The 23,029-nt window shown below is 41.3% G+C and overlaps 2 protein-coding genes across 5 annotated transcripts; one reads left to right on the plus strand and one right to left on the minus strand.

Moving 5' to 3' along the window:
• Positions 1 to 725: 725 nt before the first annotated feature.
• PSMC3IP (PSMC3 interacting protein) lies at positions 726 to 9,609 on the plus strand. Of its 2 annotated transcripts, XM_070729272.1 has the most exons (8): positions 749 to 857; positions 1,877 to 1,980; positions 2,490 to 2,579; positions 5,090 to 5,201; positions 5,362 to 5,507; positions 7,764 to 7,817; positions 8,770 to 8,829; positions 8,989 to 9,609. In XM_070729272.1, exons 1-8 carry the CDS (start codon positions 821 to 823, stop codon positions 9,043 to 9,045), a joined length of 660 nt encoding a protein of 219 aa, XP_070585373.1. In that variant the 5' UTR covers positions 749 to 820; the 3' UTR covers positions 9,046 to 9,609. The 2 variants fall into 2 exon arrangements, with proteins under 2 accessions (XP_070585374.1, XP_070585373.1); XM_070729273.1 differs by lacking the exon at positions 1,877 to 1,980 and having other exon boundaries at positions 726 to 857.
• Positions 9,610 to 10,045: 436 nt separating this feature from the next.
• On the minus strand, positions 10,046 to 23,014 carry MLX (MAX dimerization protein MLX). 3 transcript variants are annotated; one of them, XM_070729270.1, is made up of 8 exons: positions 22,916 to 23,014; positions 21,513 to 21,549; positions 19,320 to 19,409; positions 16,060 to 16,163; positions 15,517 to 15,616; positions 12,753 to 12,852; positions 12,109 to 12,310; positions 10,046 to 11,353 (listed from the first exon to the last, which is right to left on the minus strand). In XM_070729270.1, the coding sequence occupies exons 1-8, from the start codon at positions 22,961 to 22,963 to the stop codon at positions 11,297 to 11,299; spliced, it is 738 nt and encodes a 245-aa protein (XP_070585371.1). In that variant the 5' UTR covers positions 22,964 to 23,014; the 3' UTR covers positions 10,046 to 11,296. The 3 variants fall into 3 exon arrangements, with proteins under 3 accessions (XP_070585371.1, XP_070585372.1, XP_070585370.1); XM_070729271.1 differs by having other exon boundaries at positions 22,976 to 23,000; XM_070729269.1 differs by having other exon boundaries at positions 16,060 to 16,181; positions 22,916 to 22,999.
• Positions 23,015 to 23,029: the final 15 nt, after the last annotated feature.

A 23,029-nucleotide genomic window follows, 5' to 3' on the forward strand; every position in this document is an offset into this window, starting at 1 on the left:
AGGGCTGAATCCACCTATCTACAACAGATATTGAGAGAGGGCTACAGAAAGTCTATGGAGATTCTCAATCATCCAGGTCATGGTTGTCTCACAAATTGTTTTTCAAAAGCTGAAGAAACCTCTTGGATGAGAAGTGAAATGTCTTCAAAGACATTTGCCTCTTGCACCTGAGGGAGGAGGCCCTGCCATGTGCCTCCGGGGGGGGGGGGGAGATCCATGCCCAGGCATGAAAATGTGCCACACAAACATTATACTTTTCCGCCCACACCGAAAAAAATTAGAGGGAACATTGGACACAAGAACAGTTTCCCCCCCGAATGCAGTCAAGGGCTACCAAAATTGTTATTACCACACTGTGGGCATGGCTTATGCAGGACTTTTTTTTAATAAGTGAGATTGCATCCTTCCTAGGGATACATTTTTCTGGGAAGGCTTTGAAGTTGCCAGTTGTTTGACCATTTTGTTACATGATCAAAGTTCTTGATCATGTAGCAGCATTGTCAGTGGTGTTAAATAGTTTAACATCATCAGCAAAGAGAATTATGTCTCAGAAAACAGAAATCCAATGTTCTTGATTCTGTGTTTTCAGTCCCTATGAGCTCAAAGGCAGCGTTCAAACTCGCAAGCTGAGAGACTTAGATGAACTACTTAGTACTAGTCAATTTAAATAGCAAAAGACAGGTTTGGGTCCGTGAACATATCCCAAATGACGTTGAAGTTCACCCGGAAGTCGATTTTTTGACATTCAGTATGTCTATTTTGGGAATCTCTGTCTCCCGCAGTAGCTTCCGCTTCCGATAGGAGTCCCGCCCTGACCAGGATGAGCGGAGGAGGGAAGAAGCGCGACGCATCTGATGGTAACGCAACTAGAAATACAAAGAGGGTGTTGCGCAGATCTGTAGTCCTCTTCCGCTTTTCATATACAAAGCAAAACGCGCTTATCGTGAAATTCGCTTTATTTTTTTAAAAAAAATCAAATTCCCTTGTTTCCAGCATTTGAAAGTCCTTCGTGACGAACCCCAATCCTATATCCAATATATAGGATGTAGAGTGCAAGATATTCGCATTCCCCTTCTTTTATTTATTTATTTTTAAATAACACCCTAATCGGACATTTCCCCAAATTTTATATTTCCTACCCTCGTCTGGAAATATATGGGAGTGCTGCTGCTTTGGAAAGGCTTACAGTGGAACGTGTTTCTCCCATCTTTTTTTGATATATAATTATTTTGTGATAAAACAACTAATGTTTTATTTGTCATACAAATATAGTATTGTATTATAGTATGTTTAACACAATATAAATATAAAGTATAGATAGAAAAGGTAAAAAGACATTAGGACAGGAACGGTAGCCACAAAGGTGCACTTAGGCACGCCCCTTACAGACCTCTTAGAAAAGGGGAGAGGTCTATTGTAGATAATGTAAGGCTGAAGATTTTGGGATTGAGGGATGATGTTTATTCTTTTTTTAAAAAAACAACAACCAGATAATGCAAACGAAGAAAAAGAAAAAAATATGTTTATATTTATCAATGGTCACTGGCCTACCAATAAATTTGCTATTGTAATATAAGTAATACAAGATATTATATTGTAAGATATATAATGCAATATATTATTTTGTAAGATATCACAGAATCTCTACCATAATAAGACATATTGCTGGAATATTGACAAAGCTGCATGGCATTTGGTAGTTTTGCAGTAAGCTTCTCTGCTTATGGCCTTGTGGTCTAGCAATTTTTTTAACAGAAGGAGAAAATTATTGATCCTCCAGATATTAAACTATGAAAAAAGTCTATTTCTTTTTGGTTTTATGCAATTTCCTCATATACTAGCCTGTCATAATTTTCCCCCCCTTTTTGATTTGGAGAATGTGCTGCCATCCTATTACGTTACCTTCAGGAGCAGAACCGGCCTCATAGTGCTCAGGATGTCTTTAGCAACTTACAGAAACAACATGGATTGGGCAAGACGGTAAGACGTTAGAAGTGCATGGTGGGACTTGTGTTAGGTCCAGTGATCCAAATAATATTGCACTTCCCTTTCCAAATGTATGCTACGTATCTTTTAAATTCTCCAAATCGGGTATTTTAACTTAATAATAATCTACAAGATTAACGCGTGTTCATAATGTTCATGACATGAAATATCTTTGAAGAAACCAATTAAGAAATACTATTGTTTCTCTACTTATGGCATCAGTTTTTATTTGTACTGTGTTATGCAGCATGTTAAGATTTAAGCAGACACATTCACATATTGGCACTTACTCCCAACTATCTCCACCACTTGAGTTGGCAGATTTTCCCCCTGAAATGCCATGTGTATTTTGAGTAATTGTGCTCAGTTCTCCTAGAGCAAAGAATTTTCTCTGCAAAATTTTCATCTTCTTTTGATGTTTAAACGATTTGGAGTTTTCATTTCAGTCCTCCATTTTGTTGTGAATGTTTCTCATTCTATATCTTGTTTTCTGTTTGATTTAGGCTGTAGTGAAGGCATTGGAGCAGTTGGCTCAGCAAGGGAAGATCAACGAAAAGGTTTATGGGAAACAGAAGATTTATTTTCCAGACCAGGTGAAATGCCATTCTGTGAAACTTTAACTTCTACCACTCCAGAGAAAATAACAGAAAAAAAGCCTTAGTAAGAAAACTAACTCAATCTGTTTTAGGATTGGCAAAATCCATGTGCTTTTCTAAAACCAATAACCAATATCAACAAACAGAGCTATCTAGATCCATCATATATACCAGCTGTTACACAACTTCTTTTTTCCAGAGTCTTTTAGTAACTTAAAAGACTCTGATGCCAGTCCAACATTTCTACAAGTTAGAATTAACTTCTGATCTCAGTTTGTTCTAAATAGCTAGCTACATAAAATATTTGTTTGGGCTTCTGTCTGGGCATGTGAATAGCTAGCAGGAACACCAAGCAGGAAGATGTGTAGTAGCTGATAAGGTCACCAAGTTTTGTGGCTTGGCGGACAGGCCGGAGGGTGGGAGAAGGGAACCGGGCGGTGCAAGCACAAATGCATATGTATTTGGGCTGCAGGTCAATCTGCACAGCACATGCCTGCGTGCCAGTCCACTATACACATGAGTTGAGTTATATGTATCCACATGTGCATCATCCCATTGCTTACATGAATAAAGTTGCACATGTTGCCAGCCCGTGGCCCGGTTGCAAATAGGCCACAGCCTGGAAATGGGCTGCGACCCAAAGATTGGAGACTCCTGATTTAGACAGCTCTAATTTTTGATGCATAGCTGAATGCACAGCATGAAGGTATTTTGGCCTGGGACATAGAAATCCCACATTCGCATTTTCTTATCCTCCAAGTGACTTTGGGCCAGTCACTGTGTCCGTCGACTAATCTGATGGAGCTGTTCTTTGCAGGGGTAAATTGAGGGAGGGAGTGCCGTAATTCTTCATGCGTTCTGAGTTTCTGAAGAAAAATGGGTAGAAATCTAACGAAAGAACAATTACATAAATAAAAATATTAGTTGGGTGAGATCATCCAAGGGCATGGGGTGAGGTATCATCAATATGCGGATGATACCCAGTTGTACATCTCCACCCCATGTCCAGTCAGCGAAGCAGTGGAAGTGATGTGCCTGTGCCTGGAGGCTGTTGGGGACTGGATGGGTGTCAACAAACTCAAACTCAATCCAGACAAGATGGAGTGGCTGTGGGTGTTGCCTCCCAAGGACAATTCCATCTGTCCGTCCATTACCCTGGGGGGGGAACTACTGACCCCCTCAGAGAGGGTGCACAACTTGGGCGCCCTCCTCGACCCACAGCTGACATTGGAACATCATCTTTCGGCTGTGGCGAGGAGGGCGTTTGCCCAGGTTCGCCTGGTGCACCAGTTGCGGCCCTATTTGGACAGGGAGTCATTGCTCACAGTCACTCATGCCCTTATCACCTCGAGGTTCGATTACTGCAACGCTCTCTACATGGGGCTACCTCTGAAAAGTGTTCGGAAACTCCAGATCGTGCAGAACGCAGCTGCGAGAGCCATCGTGGGGCTTCCCAGATTCGCCCACGTTTCTACAACACTCCGTGGCCTGCATTGGCTGCCGATCAGTTTCCGGTCACAATTCAAAGTGTTGGTCATGACCTTTAAAGCCCTACATGGCATTGGACCAGAATACCTCCGGAACCGCCTGCTACCGCACGAATCCCTGCGGCCGATAAGGTCCCACAGAGTTGGCCTTCTCCGGGTCCCGTCGACTAAACAATGTCGTCTCGCGGGCCCCAGGGGAAGAGCCTTCTCTGTGGCGGCCCCGGCCCTCTGGAATCAACTCCCCCCGAAGATTAGAACTGCTCCCACCCTCCTTGTCTTCCGTAAACTACTTAAGACCCATCTATACCGCCAGGCATGGGGGATTTGAGACACCTTTCCCCCAGGCTTATTATAATTTATGTTTGGTATGTATGTGCTGTTTGGTTTTTTAAATTGATAGGGTTTTTAGTTTTTTCTTAATATTAGATTTGTGCCTGTACAATATTGTTTTAGCGCTTGTTGTGAGCCGCCCCGAGTCTTCGGAGAGGAGCGGCATACAAATATAATAAATTATTATTATTAATTATTATTATAGTTACTAGGAAACTAAAGTGGAAAGTAATCACCCTCTTAATAGAGGCATGTGAGCTTCCCAGATGAATCCATTTAGCCAGCAGTTGGCAGGATACTGAACCAGATGAGCAGATGATGAAATTTTCTTACATAGATTAATTTGAAATTTAATATTACAAGACAAATAGTTTTATACTGTTGCACCAAATTTTTAAGCAACAAAGAAAGCTTGATGGAGATTCTGTTTTACGGTTTTATTAAATAAGCGAATTGCCTCTCAGCTGAAAATTATTTCTTTGTAAATTGATAATGATTGTTTTGGAAGACAAGTGCATTGGCTGAACATACTATAAATGATAGTACAAGGCTATACAATGAAGGTTTTATTTTCACAAATGCCTGATTGCTTGGAACGTGGTTTATTCCATTATAGCATAATAGAAAATATACATTAAATGTCTGCTGATCATCTTAGATTAATGCTCTGTCCTATACATGTTTTACCAGAATCGTTTTGGTAATACGAGTGAATCAGAACTCAAGGGCTTGGACAATGAGATTTCAGAACTGTCTTGCAAAGTTCAGACACTCCAACAGAACTGTCGTCACATGGAATCAGGTGCGTTCAGGAAGATTAAATTGATTTGTTGAATACCTGTGCAATTGAATGGCATGGAACCTTTGAGAACTGTTGATATCTTAGCTGCAGCTGGAATGCCTGCAAGGCTTCCTACTTGCCAGTGCTATTTCAGCTATTCTAACTAGTAATTCCATTCCAGAACTGAAAGAACTGAAAGGCTCTATGACAACCCCAGAGATGGTTAAAGAAATTGAAGAGTTAAAAAAAGATTGTGCCAATTATACAGAGAAACTGGAAAGGATCAAATCTGCTGCCAATCATGTGTCCCCTGAGGAGAAAGAAAAGGTAACAAAGCTGAAAAGGGGAGGGTCCAGCGGCAGAGAAAGGGATGGTTCAGACCACCCATTCTGGTTGCCTTGCTATCCTATACCAACCATATACAGTGATCCCCCGGTTATTGCATCCCCGACCATTGCGAACAGGGTAATTTGCGATTATTGAACCCGGAAGTCAAAACACCATCTGCGCATGCGTGCCCTTTTTTTCTATAGGCACGCATGCGTAGATGGCGCCGGGCAGATCAGCTGCTGGGTGGCTTCCCTGGGTCTTCCCCCTCTTGCTGGCGGGAGGGCGAGAAGCCCCCCCCCAGCACCCGCTCGCCCGCCGCTCGCCGCTCGCCCGCCCTTCGCCCGGCCACCCGCCCTTCGCTCGCTGCTCGCCCGGCCACCCGGGTTCGTTTGGCTTGAGGGCTCAGTTGGGAAGGCGCGCGGGTGTTTTAAAACGTCGCCGCCGACATGGGGGGCTTGCTAGCACCCCCCCCAAACCCGGGTTGGGGGTTCGGGGGGGTGCTAGCGAGCCCCCCATGTCGGCGGCGACGTTTTAAAACACCCATGCGCCTTCCCAACTGAGCCCTCAAGCCAAGCGCAGAAGTTCGCCTTTGGCGCTTGGCTTGAGGGCTCAGTTGGGAAGGCGCGCGGGTGTTTTAAAACGTCGCCGCCGACATGGGGGGCTCGCTAGCACCCCCCCAAACCCGGGTTGGGGGTTCGGGGGGGTGCTAGCGAGCCCCCCATGTCAGCGGCGACGTTTTAAAACAGCCGCGCTGCTTTCCAATGAGTCCCGAAGACAAACGTCAAACTTCCACGTTTGTCTTCGGGACTCATTGGAAAGCGGCGCAGGTGTTTTAAAACGTCGCCGCCGACATGGGGGGCTCGCTAGCACCCCCCCAAACCCCCAACCCGGGTTTGGGGGGGTGCTAGTGAGCCCCCCATGTCGGCGGTGACGTTTTAAAACACCCGCGCGCCTTCCCAACTGAGCCCTCAAGCCAAGCGCCAAAGGCGAACTTCTGCGCTTGGCTTGAGGGCTCAGTTGGGAAGGCGCGCGGCTGTTTTAAAACGTCGCCGCCGGCATGGGCGGCTTCCTAGCAGCCCCCCAAACCCGGGTTGGGGGTCCGGGGGGGTGCTGGCAAGCCGCCCATGCCGGCGGCGACGTTTTAAAACAGGAACCCCAATCTTCGGCTCCTCGCTAGCGCTGCGGGAGTAAAAACACCATCTGCGCATGCGCAGATGGTGTTTTTACTTCCGCAGCGCTACTTCGCGAAAACCCGCTCATTGCGGGGGGTCGTGGAACGGAACCCTCGCAACGATCGGGGGATCACTGTATAATGGTAATGTAAGTGCTGAGTATTCCAAAATTAAATCAAGCAACAGAGAAAATGAGAGTCCCAGGACTCCAAAACACAATATTATTTGCTAATAATAAAATATTTATTATTGTCACAGAGCAGCATATAGAGGGTTAAGGTGCAATCAGTTAAAAATGCAGGTTTTTAAAAAGCTAAAAAATATAAAATAGATAAAAATTTAAAGGGAAGAGGAGAAATATTAAGAGTAGGGCAAGAGTCTACAACCATTTGGACAAAAAAAAACCCCGGGAGCCACAAAACCTGTGGGCACGGTCAATTCAATGTCGCCCACTCCCACCCAGTCACATGATTCTCACTCCTCTAGCCACACCTAACCAGGTTTTCTGGTTCCCAGTGGTTTTTTTTCCTGTGGGAGAAACAGGTATTTCTCTCTTTTTCCTTTTCTCTCCCCCGCCACTCTCATTTCTCTCTCTTTATCTATCTATCTATCTATCTATCTATCTATCTATCTATCTATCTATCTATCTATCTATCTATCTATCTATAATGTGCCTGTTTTTCTTTTGCAAAAATGGTGCTTGCAGAGGTTTGGTAGGCCTGCAAAGTGTTTCTTGGGCAAAAACACCCCCATTTTGCGAAAACAGGGCCATTTTTTGCAAAAAATGGGGGGTTGGGCTTCAGGAGGCAAAAATGACGGTATTTGGTATATAAGATACATCAACATTTCCACTCTGGGGAAGGTGCGTCTTATACTGTGAAAAAATTGGTAATTAAAATCTAACTAATTGGCATTAAATGAGAATAAACATGATTGCTCTTTTAAGGCCTTTTTCTTGCAGTAGTTTGTCAACACTCAGTTTTGGATGCTGCAGTTTTGTTCCTAAATCAAAGCTGGCTGCAGTCTGAGCTGTTTCATTGGACTGAAAACATAACGATTGCTTGGGTTTTGTTGATTGCAGGTATACAATGACAAAAAGCTATACTGCAGAGAATGGCGTCGCCGCAAGAGAATGGTAAGAATTATTTATGGTTTTCAAAATGTGTCGTGTGTTTATCTAGGAAATGGACACAATACATTCTAAGTATCCTATTTTTCAAGTTTAAAAGATAAGATTTAATTTATGGCTTACAATATACAGTTGCAGACTCACTTTCCATGCATAATTTAATCTGGTTATTAATGCAGGGATTTCTGCCTATTATCTGTTAATTAAATGGTGCATTCTTCCTCTGTTTGTCTTGAAAATATATTGCTTATTCATGTCAGAAACATCAGAATTAAAATAAAACATGACATAAAATTTATAATACAAAATACAAGATTAAAATATGTACAAGTTAATTGGAAATAAGGGTATAACTTTCTTGGCCTGGATGTTTTGGGAAGCTTCAGCTGTTGAAAAAATGTAGTAATATGGAAAGTTATGTCTGCTCTAAGAACTGCAGCTTCATTTTCTGTGTAAATTGTTAGACCGCAGGATTCTTAGAAACCAAACAGTTGATCTTTTGGATCAATTATAATAAAATAGGTGAAATGAATTATTGAAGATAGCATAGCAACAAATAATTGTGAAAAATATTTTTTTCTTAAATCTTTTGTTTTTTAACAAAATATTTCCAATTTATTTTTCTTTTTAGTAAGAATTGAATATGAAGTTTTGTATCTCAAGAGGAAAGTTCCTGTTTCTATATTTTTTTTCTTTTTGAATTATATTTAAGTAAAATGATAGAAAGTGTTATGACTTGCAGATTTTGAAGTGATTTTTATTTTTAGCATTATTGTACTATTCTGAGAAATTTTGTTTTCAGATTTATGAAATAACTTTCCAATTACTTACCAGAGGGGTTTTCAAATAATTAAGACACATTCATATATTTTATAATTACCAGATTTTTTATTTCTGTCTGCCAATCGTTTTATAGAAAGGATAACAACTAAAATGTATGACATAACTTTCTCAACAGGCAACAGAATTACTTGATGCAATCCTTGAAGGCTACCCGAAAAGCAAGAAACAGTTCTTTGTGAGTATTACATATAAACTGATATTGAGAGTCATGGGGATATAAGCAAGCATTTCAGTTCCAACTGTGGATTGTTTAATTACTAGGCCAGGTATGGTCCGCAGAATGCTTTTATTTTCATTTATTACATCTTAAAAGAATGTGTTGTTTCTTGTTCAGGAGGAAGTTGGCATTGAGACAGATGAAGACTTCAATGTTACAGTACCTTCTGTGTGAACCAAAATCTCATCTAAGTAATTGAAATCTAAGCATTCAAGTTTCAGTTTCTCGTTCTATGTTGCTCCAGTACTCAGAATTTTAAAAAATATTTGTATTAATTGAGGATAAACACCTCCCATTTTACACTGTTTTTTCCTAGTATTTCTCCATAGGAATTCTTAATCTCATTGTTTTGTTCTTAAGATAGTTAGAACAAAATGTTAATATGCACTTGAGAAAATGGTGGAGGAAGTTCAAAATACTTGAATTTTTTTGGTAGTATTTTCTCTGTAATTAGCCTGCATGTTGTATTAACAACATATTATGCAATTAAAGCATCAAGTAGTACTCAGAATGAGCTAATTATCCCACCAAGAATTAGGTAAATTTTAATGTCAGTTGTTATTTAGCCATCATGTTTTGCTTTACGTTATGAGAGTCACCTTGTGAGATGCAAACATTGTATACATTTTCTCTAAGCTAATTGGACAATTGTTGGAGAACAGCTGGATTTATCTCTTTGTTAAATTGAAAAAAAACAATGTACCTTGGAAAATTAATATTAAAAGATTAGTTTCCTGACTTGTGCAAGTGGCTATTGGATTAGATCAAAGATCAGCATAACTCATGTATGGTTGCATGTGACTGGCAATTGCAGGACAAGATCATATTGCCAAAGTTTGGGAGTAAAATACAATTTTTCAGTAGTACAAGGACTTTATTTTTGCTAAAGGTAATATTGTTGCCTTAAGCCAGATGTATAACACATTCAGTTTGACATTTCAAGTTGCTGACCCCTCTTCAAATAAGAGCCAATATTGGGGAAATTCCTATCTAAAAATGTCAGTAGAACATTATATATGATTCAGAGTCCAAAATAATAGGATGATAGCTCCCAGTCTGGAAATTAACTTTTTATACAATTACCGTGAAATAACTAGAGTAATTTCAACCTAAATACCTAGATCCAGAGTCTTCCAAAATATTTCAGATAAAATCAAACAAAGTCAACAAGTCATTCAATCACATAGCAAATTTATTAGAACTGCACGACATAATAAAAAAATAGCAAGGTCTTGTCTGAGTTAATGTCCTTCTCCACCAACCAGCAGTAGATCCAGAAAGCAGTGCCTAAAAAAGACAGTGGACCCACCTTTGCAGCAAAAAAACAAGGAGCTGCAGAAGGGAATTGGCTTAATTCACTTCTTTGCATTATTAGAAACCAAGGATGCAAGAGACTAAAAGGTATTTCCCCTTTTATTGCTTCAACATAATTGATAAAGCCTATTCATACTTTTAATCCACAGAAGTGAAGGCAAATAATGATTGCATATAGGTTAATTTTAAAAAGCTGGAGGTTGGCTACACAACAGAGGGTTGTTACTAGATTACTTACTATCTCTCTACACTGCTATCAGAATGTATTATACAAAGGAAGGCAGTTTATTGCTTAACTTCCCAGCTGCCGTCCTTAACCCAAGGTAAATACAGTGGTACCTCCACTTATGAACTTAATTCGTTCCCTGACCAGGTTCTTAAGTAGAAAAGTTTGTAAGAAGCAGCAATTTTTCCCATAGGAATCAATGTAAAAGCAAATAATGCGTGCAATTGGGGGAACCACAGGGAGGGTGGAGGCCCTGTTTCCTCCCAGGAGATTCCTAGAGGCCTCATGGAGGTTTTTCCCTGTCTTTTCTGGTTACAGTTTCGGAGGCTTGGGTTTGTAAGTGGAAAATGGTTCTTGAGAAGAGGCAAAAAATCTTGAACACCTGGTTCTTATCTAGAAAAGTTTGTAAGGAGAGGCATTCTTAGGTAGAGGTACCATTGTACTACATGGAGCCATAGTAGTATGTAGAGCAGCTTTGTTTTTATAATTATTACATTAGCTACTGTTCCTTAGATATAATATCTAGGCATTTAGAAAAAAGTATTTACCAAACTGAGGCGAAGAGACATTAAGAATTTGGCTCATTGTGAAACCCTGGTATATTGTAAATACATTTCTATTAGATCAGCTACATTTATGCATAGGAACAGGTAGTGCCAAGGCTTGAAAAAGAGATGGCAACATCTCTTAATTGAGAGATGAATCAAATGATTGAGAGCTGATTATTTTTCTGCTCATCTGAAGAACTTGCAGTATAAACTGAGGGTATTCCAGAGGTAAACTCAATCTGTAGCCCTAAAAAAGCTTGAAATGGAATTACTGGAAGGAATAAAGCTTCTTGGCCACATATTTCCAAATTAGATCCCTTCAAAGCTTTCTCTTTGATTAGTAGAGTTGGCTCTTCAGTCGTTGCAGTACACCAATGACAATGTCTCGCAGGGTCTGTGGAAAAAGGCACGAAATAAGTTGACAGCAAATTGTTTCTAGTATAATCTATCCAGCGATGGGCTAACGAGCCGGAACACTAAATTGTGCTTGCCACAGCGGCTCATAAGTTCTTGCGGGACCAGCGGGATTTTGCTGCTGCTCCTGTGGAGGTAAGTAAAATTGCGCCCATGTGTCAGCGAGGTTTTACTTGCGGCTCCGTGCACAATTTTGCTACCTTCACAGGTGCAGCAGCAAAATTGCACTGGTCCCACAAGAACTTACAAGCTGCGGCAGCGAGTGCAATTTAGCATTCCGGCTCATAGCCCACCACTGAGTCTATCCTTTCAAAGACATGGTAGGTGTAGAATTCTGCCTGAATTAAATTACCCAACAATTGCCATTCTATTTCTGAAGTCTGACTGGGGCAATTTCTCAACCTTTTAACATTGGAATAGAACTTTCATCACACACACTGCAGCAAGATTAAGGGGGGGGGGGGGGAGCTGCTTCCATTCAAGTACTTTATTTTCCTGCACCTAAGAAGTGCCAAGAATATTTTTGTGTGAAAGATATGACCATCTTTGCCACTGTTAGGCTATTTATTAAGCACAATAGCCAGCCAAAGAAGCTGATTAATGTTATTTAAGGGACAGCAATGAATATCCACTTCTTTATATGATTACCTCTGAATCCAGGATTCCATGAGCAAATCAAGTATATTTTTCCTATATATCTGATATTGGCCGTACGTTTTTATGTTCTGAAATTACCTGTGGCTTACAGTGCTCTTCTATCCAGCTGAAAACACAAGCTGAGAGCTCTTGAAAGCTTGTTACAGAGATGGAGGCATTAAAGGATTGGAACAAGGAGTCCATGATACCCTGGAAAACATTGAACTTCACTTGGTCACAGATCTGATTCTTTCCTTCATTGGGATTGTCCTGGTGAGCTTTAACAATATCTTCATAGTTTCTGAAATGCATATATGTAGTTAGTTAATTTAGCAGAAAACGTGGAATAATCAGATCTGAAATAATAAATTTACTATTTTGTAGAAAAGATTTCTTAAGGATAGGATGGAAGAGCTTTAACAAATGATAATCACGAGTAAACATTTCTCAAAGGCAAAATGGAATTTACTGTTAAACCAAAAATATCTCTCCTCCCTGTAGGCATACATGTTCAAGAGAACAAAGCTGTGATTTTCAGGAAAATTTTAAAAGAACATATGTAACATTCTTTACTATTTTTCCTGAAAATCATAGCCTTGATTGAGTTAAGAAAGTCAGCCTTTGACCTTCCATGACTGAAAGTAGTTTAAAATATAGGTCTCCCTGCTCTTCATTCTAATACCCCATTTTATTTTGGGGAGGTCAACTAGTGAATCATGAATATACAAATGCACAAGTCTTACACTTTCATTATTTTCAAGGCCAGTACATCTTTCCGGAGAGTGGAGACCTCTTCCTCTTGCTTCTTTTTTTCTTTGTGCAAGAATTGAATATAATCAATAGCTGGGTAGCAAAGAAAGCAACAATTTAGAAAGGAGCCATTAAGTCATTTTAAAGCCCAACAGACAACAGCTGGCTATTCAGATATTACTAAGCTCTTTTACATTAAAATTGCCATTCCATTCCCTAGAATGAAGATAGAGTTAAATAGATTCACAAACACTTAAGATTAACAAGTTGTTGAGAACCATATTAGTATATAATGACAATAAACTAAGGGTCTGGCTATACTTTTTATAACTTTTTTTGTAAAAGGTGTAAATTTTAGTTAAAAAGCATAAGCTTTTATCAGCTGCAGGTCACTAGCAAATGCACAGTGTGACTAAACTAACAAAATATTTAAACTGGAATTTAGCAACTGCTAGCTCAATAGTAGTTTGTTTGGAAATCAACACATTTCCCAAACTGTCTCTCATATAATCTGCATAGCCCCTCCCCCTATCTGTACAATACCTTAACCACTATATATCTCCTACAAAGTGGGTTACAGAGCCAGATTTACATGAAAATGTATATCTCTTATTAAAACATATTACTGTATTTTTTGATGTATAAGACACCTTTCTACCTTTAAAAAGTGCTTTGAAAATTGGGTGCATCTCATGCATCGAATGGTGCCAAGGCGGGACAGGAGGTGGCGGTAGCAGCAGCAGAGGAAACTGCTGAGGTGTCTCCGGAGGCTTCCCTTCAAGGAGCAGCAGCATCGGGAATGTCACCTCCACATCCCAGGCCGCCACTGCCACCGAATCAGAGGCCCTAAAGGGGCAGAGCTGTCACCTGCACTGGCGCCATGTTATTGGGTGGCGGGCTCAGCTCGGGCGAGCGGCTGTGGCAGGGACCGGTCAGGTGCCACCTCTCTTGGAGCGAAGCTGTCCCAGCCGGCCTGATCATCCGGCGGGAGGGGGCTCAGATCCATCGCCCCCCACCCCAATTTCCCATCTTCGGGGGCGCCTTTGGGAGAGCCCTTTTGCCTGGCTCTGCTGAGGCAGCTTCACTCCTAGCGCCCTCGGACCTGCCCACCCCTGGCTCAGCCGAGCTGGGTGAGCATTCCCCTTCTTATCTGCGCGGCCCAAGCGCTGTGGGGAGGGTCTTGGAGGGCCTGCTGCAGCAGAGGAGAAGGGCCTCCTGGGCTGTTCTGCCTCCGCCTCTGCTGCAGCAACAAAGGACCTCCGCCCCCAGCCAAAGAAAAAATTCAGGGCTTTGCCGCGACCTGACTGAGCCGGACCCCTCCCCCCTGGTGGCGGCCACACGGTGATATAAGCCACTTCTGAAACTTTGGCCAGGTGAGGAGCTAGAGCGGGGGCCACTAGGAGCTGCGGGAAAGAGTTCGGCTTCTGAAAAATCAAAGGGAGCTGGCCAGGCTTTGGGGGCGTGGGGCCTTTTGGCAGGACCACTAATGAAGAAATGAGGACTCCCACTTGCCGGCTGGGCTGAGCATTGCCGACGTCCTCAGCCAAGCAGGACTCATTTCTCTGGACGGGCGTGGTGGTTACTAAGCCCAGCTAGTCTGGTGATGGGAAGTCCCGCGGGCAAAGCGGAAAGGCCGGTCTCCAGAAAGGAGCCAGGAAGGGGTTTTGCAAAGGGGGCCAGAAAGATCGTAGCGCTGTGGCCAGAGAGAAACAAAGGAAGAGGGGCAAAACGGAATTAAAAAGTCTTGAAAACAAGGTTTTGTTTTTACACTTCGAGCCTGCACATGCACACACTCACAGGGAGAAAGAGTTGGAAGGGACTCTGTATTGTAGGTCATCTTGTCCAAGGGTCTCCAACGTTGGGCACTTTATGACCTGCAAACTTCAACTCCCAGAGTTCCTCAGCCAGCAAAGGTGGCTGAGGAACTCTGGGAGTTATAGTCCACAAGTCTTAAAAGTGGCCAAGGTTGGAGACACTCCTTTTAAGGAATATTTCAGGTTTATCATCATCACCATATATTTCCATGCACTTCAATTGTGAACCTCATGGTATAGTAGTAATATTAAGGCAACCTTAGCAGGGAACTGTAATTGTAAATGATTCTATCACTAGCCATTTCTGTGTCTAAAGGAACAATTAACAAAATGAATTGTCCTCATTTGCTTGTTCTGTTTGTTTGAGTGCAAGGATCTTCAAACCTGGCAAGTTTAAGGCTTGTGGACTTCAATTCCCATTTCTGAGCTATCATGACTGGTGGAGGAATTCTAGGAGTTGAAGTCCACAAGTCTTGAAGCTGTCAAGTTTGAAGTTTGTAAAAAGCGTACATGGTTTTAAAAAGTGTATATGGTTGTAAAAAGTATTCTGCTATACTGGTATTTCATTAAACAATATAATACTACACCATGTAGATAAGAATACTATTTCCCTTGTTTTTCTCTGAAATCTAGTTGCGTCTAATACATCGGTGCGTCTTATACGTCGAAAAATACGATAGTTAGAAAAATGATTATTCTATTCTAGTTCGTTCTATTTGTTAGAATTTATTTATTATTAATTAATCAAACAAACAAGCTTATATGCCGCCCAATTCTCGGAGGACTCCGGCGTCTCACAATAGAATCTTACAATAGTAACATTCATCTATTCACAGAATTTAATAGTTATGCAAACTCTGAAATCTCTACAATTTCTGGGAATCTTAAAAAGGCTCTTTGAGACTGGCTAAGGAACACAGATAATCTTGGGAACCCTACTCACTCTTCTGCAGCACAATTGCCTTGCTTAGCTTCTGGGAGCCTATTGAGAAATCTTGCTGCTGGCATGTGGGTACAATTGCTTGCAAATCATCATAACCTTTCTGTTAGAAAAACAAAAACATTAACAACTCACATATCAAATCTGCCATATGACAAGAAAATTGAAAAGTAGTAGTAGAATCTGATCAGTAAATCTATTCCTTTTCAGTGGTTCTCAATCTTGGAGTCGAGATCCCTTTGGGGGTCGAACAACCATTTCACAGGGGTGGCCTAAGACCATGGGAAAAGACAAATTTCCCTTGGTGTTGAGAACCAAAACTTCTATTCTTGAACATATTTTTACAATCCGATCAATCAGACTTATGGCTGCGTATCAAAACTGAGGAACTGTATTATGTACGGCATTAGAAAGGTTGAGAACCACTGCTTTACCTGTTCTTCCAATGTGGAAGCTTTGTAAACTTGCAAGGAATTTGACATGCAACAAATAGCAAGCATACATAGATACGATTTGTCCTATTCTCATGATTTGTCCTATTCTCACCTTGATAGCATCCCTCCGCTTTTGCTCAGCCTGTGTATGAGCACGACGACGGCGATCCTTGTATGATTCTTTATAGGTATCTTGGTAATCGGAGTCTTCATCATCTGTGGCATGAAAAGAGTCTTTGTTCGTAAAGCAAGGAAGGGAAGTCATTGTGAGTGCTTCCAATAATTTCCTAATCACAAAGTTTCAATTTATTGAAAGAAGATCCAATAGATTAGCCTCAGATTAATTTTCCAACGTCAAAGAGGAGTAATTTGACCTTAGGTTTATAATTTAAGAAAATAGTCCCTAAAAGGCACTTTCATTTCAGCAAACATACTTAAGAAAAAAATCCATTCAGCTTTCAGTTGCAACTGAAAAATTTCTTATTTCCTTTAATGCAATATGTTTAAGTGAAATGTGAAGAACCAAATTGTTTAATAAAAATAACAAACCTTTGGGATACTTAACAGAAAGACTCAAATGATTAATAAAGAATTCTATGAAACTGATACTAAATAAGGCAGGAATCAGCAATGTTGTGTCCATTGGCATCCTGAAAGGACCCCACATATCAATTGCAGTTAATATAAAAGAAATGGTTTAAAATGTCTTTTTTGGAGAAGCATGTGGAAAACCAGAAAAGATAATGCATACCTGAACTAATGAATAAACTGATTTGCAACCTTTCTAAAACAGAAAAATACACTGAAAAATTATAAAAAGAATGTCATTATTAGATATTATATATCAGCGACTATTAATCCTTCAAAAATAACAAAAGTAGAAAACAGGAAAGATCCCCTAGCCCAGGAGTGTTAAACTCAATTTCATCAAGGGCCACATCAGTATTTTGAAGAACAATCTGGTGTTAAGGGATATAGACATGGTCATGGTCAGATCACTTCCTGTTGAGGTTGGACTTTGGAAAGCCAATCCCCCTTTGCAGGGAGACGGAACCGATGAGATGGTTCTGCCCCAGGCACCTAATGAACCCAGAAGAGTTTCAGGGGGAACTTGGGGAAATACCCGACTTGTTTGTCCGCAACTCAGACAAGTCCCTGGGGTCTTTCTGGAATAAGGCTGCATCGAGCTCTGGACCAGATTGGACCTTTGTGGCCTCTCCCAAGCAATAGGTCCCGAGGATATTACTTTACTGAAGAAACGCTGAAAGAGATGCCTAGACCAACAATGGAGACCAAGTAACTCTGAATCAAATAGAACACAAGATCTTTTATTAAGACATACCTTGTGGCGATAGAGGTGGCAAAATATGCACATTTTCCCTTTCACTGCAATTGCAAATTCCTGTCCAGCCGCCCTGTTTAGGGTGACCCATTCCCTTCTAAACAGAGTTTAGAGGTAGAGCTGAGGAATTTGTTCAGTTTCTTGCAGATAAAGATTCAGAATGACCTAGACTTCAAGTGGGCAATTCAGACCAAAATGATGGGGACAGATCTTATTCCGTTGCATGGGATGAATTTGACTTGGTAGTGTTTGATGAAGTGGACAAGGCAATGGGAGCTGTGAGTTCCTCTACCTGATTACTGGACCCGTGTCCCTCCTGTCTGGTTTCATCAAACAGAAGTGACACGTTGCTGGATCTAGGCATTGATTAACGTTTCCTTAAGCAAAGGGTCTTTTTCGCAAGTGCTGAAAGAAGTGGTTGTGCGACCCCTTTTCAAGAAACCATCCCTGGATCCAGCCAAGTTGAAGAACTTTACACCAGTCTCCAATGTATCCTTCTTGGCTAAGATTGTAAAGAAGATGGTGGCACTCCAACTCTGGCAGTCTTTGGATGAAGCCGATTATCTTGACCCTTTTCAGTCTGGTTTCAGGACCGGTCACAGCACGGAAACAGCTTTGGTTACACTGATGGATGATTTCTGGTGGGCCCAGGATAGAGGTTATTCCTCTATCCTGGTGCTTCTTGACCTCTCAGCAGCCTTCAATACCATCGATCATGGTATCCTTCTTCGGTGTCTTGGGTTGGGAGTGGGGGGCACTGTTCTATGGTAGTTCTCCTCCTACCTCTCTGGTCGTTCGCAGTTGGTGTTAGTGAGGGGAAAGAGGTCCACCCGTAGTGTTGTAAATGAGCCTTGTCAATCTCAGGACATGCCTGATTCTGAGGACGATGAGCCAGGTCCCTCAGGTTATCCTGGGTTAGGGAGTTGAGAGTGAAGAAGATAGTGATGTGCTGATAGTGATGTGCTGATGTGACAATGAAAAGTTTAATATTGTCACCTGATTAGAAGATATTCCCTACTTACAAGAAACTTTAGTAATAGAAAAGGAAATTAGATCAAAACTCTGCTCATTATCAAGTCAGAAAGCTATAGGAATTGACAGGATATCTAAAGAAATATGGCAAGCAAAAGAAGAATCGGTCAATTTATATTAGCAAGTTGAAAGATTGATGCATAGATTGGAAGTCTACCTAAATGCCAATATCAAAGAAAGGTTGCTTAATAGAATTTTCAAATCATTCTATTAATATCCTCGATTTCACATGGTAGTAAAATAATAATTACAATCATCCAATGCAGATTATAGCATTACATAGAGGTCATTTCAGAAAAAGCAGAGGAAGAAATATATTATTGTTGGTATACACTAAATAACTGAGAATGCCATAACTAACAAAAGTCTGCATGTGTTTCATTAATCATAAAAAACATCTTTGATCATTTCAAGCTATAAAATATGCTTAGAAAAAAAATCCGAAACCATCTCACTCTCTTATGTGGAACCTATCCACAAGTCATTTTGTCAGAAGATCAAATTATAGACAGAACATGGTAGAACAAATTGGCTATAACATGGCAAATAGGTGAGGCTGAGTTGCATATTCTGCTTATTTATTCACCTACCTGTGAAATATATTTGAAGCAAACTGGATGGAAGAGGACGAACATGATTTTAAAACTGGAGGAAGACACATCAATAACTTACCCTATGCTGATGATTGTTCTCTAATAGCTGAAAGTAAAATGATGTGCAAAGTCCAGCAATGAAAGTCAAGGAGCAAAGTGAAAAATGGGACTAAGATTAAATATAAAGACCAGACTAAGAAAAGCAAATACAACAACCAGACTGAGAACTAATAATGAAGATACTGAAGTAGTGGATAACTTCTATTATTTTGGATTGCCAGGCATTTAGAAACAAATTAAGAATATAAGAATAATATAAATTAAGAATAATATAAAAATACATTTCATTACACAATTAAGAATAGAAAACTGAGTTTTGCTGAGAGGAAAGGAAGCAATCCATACCTGTGTTTGGTACTGAAGATGCACTGGTAGAACCAATACTATTAGCTCTTGATACAATCATCACTTTTTTTCTGTTTTCCACAAAGAGTGCTAGAAGATAAACACAAAAGTATTCATAACTCAAACTAATTTAGTAATTCTTTAGATACCATTTGCTGTTCAATAAATTATATTTTTAAAAATTGATAGTCCGGCTTATATTTGAAGCAAAGATTCTAACAGGTGTTGAAAATATGGCCAAGATTGATTTTTGGGGTGCGTGTAAATATACACCCTCCCCCAAAATAAGTCTAGTGAAGGGGTGGGTGTGGGCAGCACAGGAGGCAGAACCTCCCTTCCCTGGTCAGCTGGTGGCAGCTGGGCCCCTTAAGTCCGACCCATGGATCAGCTGAGCTGATCAGGAGCTGCTTCTTTGTTCTCTCTTCCCCCAGTGTTTTTGGTGCTCGCCCGCCTCCCATCCATCCCCCTTGCCTGCAAACTTCCGCCCCATTCCCAAGACAGCAGCTACCGGGCACCTCTTGCCATGTAGAGCACCCCCAGCAGGCAATCCCCGCCTCCGGCCAGGCAGTTTCACTCACCAACCAAGTAGTAAGAAGCTAGTAGGGCTAGCTGCCTACTGCCAAATCATCCAGACGCCGGAGCAGTCTTCCAATAGCAGCCGCTCTGAAAGTGTGTGACCTGCTCTATGGTTCCAGCTCCATGTGGGGCTGTGGCGCCCCTTCACTGCCTCTCTGCCAAGGCAAGTGGCTGGCCCAACTAGCCTCTTCTCCACTTCCAGCGGCTTCTAGCCAGGATTGACGTCTCATGGTCCATCCCACCCCACCCCACCATACGCATCATCTGCTACCCCCAAGGGGGAGTGGCTAAGCAAGGGGCAGGACCCTGCCATGCCTGGCGAGGTGGTGGGGGAAGAAGAGACAGCAAGGGGAGCCATGACTCACTCCAAGCGTTTCACTTCTCTCCCATCCCACCTGCCATCCCTCTTGATAAAGAGATGGCAGGAAGGGGGAGCAGTCAGGTTGCTGTTGCCATTGGGTTGGGGTGGTGTATCTTGGGCCTTACCTCTTACCTCTCCAGCTCCATCGTATTCCTCACTGTTGTGTCCAGGGAAAAAACATTGTAATAAAAAAACCTCATGAGTTTAATCAAACATCTTAAACTTGTGGGGTTTTTAAAATTACAATGTTCCCTGGACACAATGGCAAGGAACACGAAGGAACTGGAAAGGTAAGACACGCATCTCGCAGCCCAACATGACCCACCCCACCCCAATTTCAACAGCAGACAGGCTGCTTCCCTTCTCCGTCATCTTTTTATTGGGAACGGTGGCAGTAGGGTAGGGGAGAAGCGAGATGTGGAGGAAGACATAGCTCCCCTTGCCGTTTCTTCTAAACCCCCTCCCCATCGCCAGGCATGGTAGGGCTCCTGCCTCTTGCTTAGCCTCCTACCCCCTTTGGGGTTGCAGGTGGGGTGGGGTGGGCCGTGAAACGCACGTCTTACCTTTCCAGCTCCATCGCGTTCCTCACTATTGTTTCCATAGAAAGATATTGTAAAGAAGAACTTCTCCCGAGTTTGAGAAGTTTGATTGAATTTGCGAGTTTTCTTTTACAACATGCTTCCCTGGACACAATGGCAAGGAACATGATGGAGCCACAAATGTCATGCAGGATGCACATGTCACGGTCCAACATGTCCCACCTGCCAAAAACGAGTCTTTGTGAGACTCGTCACGCTACTGCCGCTACCTCGAATGCCCTTGCATTCAAGAATGGCAGCACTATCATGAGGTTCAACATACCAACAACTGCGAGTGGCAGGATGACCACTGTGTCAGTATGATGAAGCTTGCAGCAGTCCTGCAATTCATGTATGCAATGGCACAATAAATCTTGCAGAATCCTGTTCCACAAGGCAGGGGTGACAGGCCAGCTGCTCGATGGGTGCAAAGAACAGGGAGGGGAGGCAGCAGTGATGGGACATCTAGTCCCATGCTCACCACCTACTGCAAAATAATAGGCCTCCCCCTCCCAGTTATAAGGTCATGGCTATATTTCGGGGGTTAAAAGAAAATAAGACTCTGCCTTATTTTCGTGGAAACACGGTACTAAACTAAAATATATGAACTCCCTAGTATTAATTCTTCATAGAAGAATTGTACCAGGGAGAGAGAATAATAAAGGGATTAAAACTTACCAGAATCCAATCCATTGTCATTATAAGAAATCTCAACCTGTTGAATTATGTCACAAAGAGAAGATATAAGAAATCATTTTTCCATTGTTCAACTTAAATAACTCAGGTTGCGATTTGTATTAAATACATTTCCCTAAGCATCTCTTAAAGCTGCATGGTGACTACACAAAGGTCTGTTCAATGGATCTACTGTTATCTCACTTAAAATATATAAAATAAGTAAGCATTGCCTATAAATGCATAAAAACAGTCAAATTTGTTTCATCAATTTTTGGCCAATTTCTGAGCAACAAGTAAGATATGTTTTTACAACACTAAACCAACATTTTGTATATTTTCCTCTGGGGGAAAAATCTCCTATGGAAAGAGTTAAATTACAATGCAAGGATATAGTCTTCTAAAATGCTTCAGTTTTACCCTTGCAAAATTTGTTGCAATAGAGAAACAAGGCTGAAGCAATGAGATGTTGCAACATTAAAAGTTATAAAGTTCAAACTCTGGATACCAAGGAAACAATACTTTGCCTCATAGCATTAGTAATATAAATTAGAAAGTTGGTCACTCTTCTGTTCTATCCAGCATGCTAGAGACAGTAATACTTAATAAAGTGCGATCAATAAAGTCTCAGATATTTTTCAATACAGATAGTTTTGAGCATGCCGATCATACTTATATTTGCTATCTATAATTTTAAGTTGGGAACTTAATGTTGTCTTCATTTCTGTTTTATGAACTATAATTTGCAATAAGATGAACAGCAGCAAATTTACTAGTTCACCTATAAACAAACATCATCAACTCCACCTTAATTATCATGGCAAAAAAAGCTACTGCTATATATGGAGCAATAGTCTTACTAATTCTAGGAGTAATCTATTTAGAATCTTCAAGTGTCCATTTTACTTATGCTAGCTATGCAAACGAAATTCAACGAATCTTGGCATGAAATAATCCTGAGAAGCCAGCGGCTGTGTTTACACAATTTATTAGTACATGGCTTATTAAACCATCGTGTACCCAATTAATCCAGTTGAGAGTTTGCACAACAGCGCGCAATCACACCTGCTACATTTGCTCACTGAACCAAATCAATGTATCGGCTACCTTCAGCCTAGCATATTGCAGGAATCCAACCTAAATATCACTCCCATCCCAGGCAGTGGAAAGATAGAGTCCGCAACACAGACAACTTTCTACTATTAACTCAACACGGGGGGCGGGGGTAGCAATCTTCCTATGTTCAGAGAGGTTCGCTAGAATTACCACTTTATATTACTGGATCCCAACAAACAAATAAAATCTCTCCTTAAAAATAAGGAGCACCCTTAAAAATAAGCATCCTGTCTGCTCTAACAGCCGATTCTGTCCCTCTAAAACTCGCTTTTCCTACTCGCATCGCTCACTTTTCCTCCCCAAGGAGCTTCCGAAGAAGCGCTCGAAGGCTCCGCCATCTTTTCCCCTACCTTTGGCACATGCTCACGTAATCATCTCCAGAGCGGCCAATCAAGTTCGGGGAG

The sequence above is a fragment of the Erythrolamprus reginae genome, chromosome Z, assembly GCF_031021105.1.
Source record: "Erythrolamprus reginae isolate rEryReg1 chromosome Z, rEryReg1.hap1, whole genome shotgun sequence".
Taxonomy (NCBI): domain Eukaryota; kingdom Metazoa; phylum Chordata; class Lepidosauria; order Squamata; family Dipsadidae; genus Erythrolamprus; species Erythrolamprus reginae.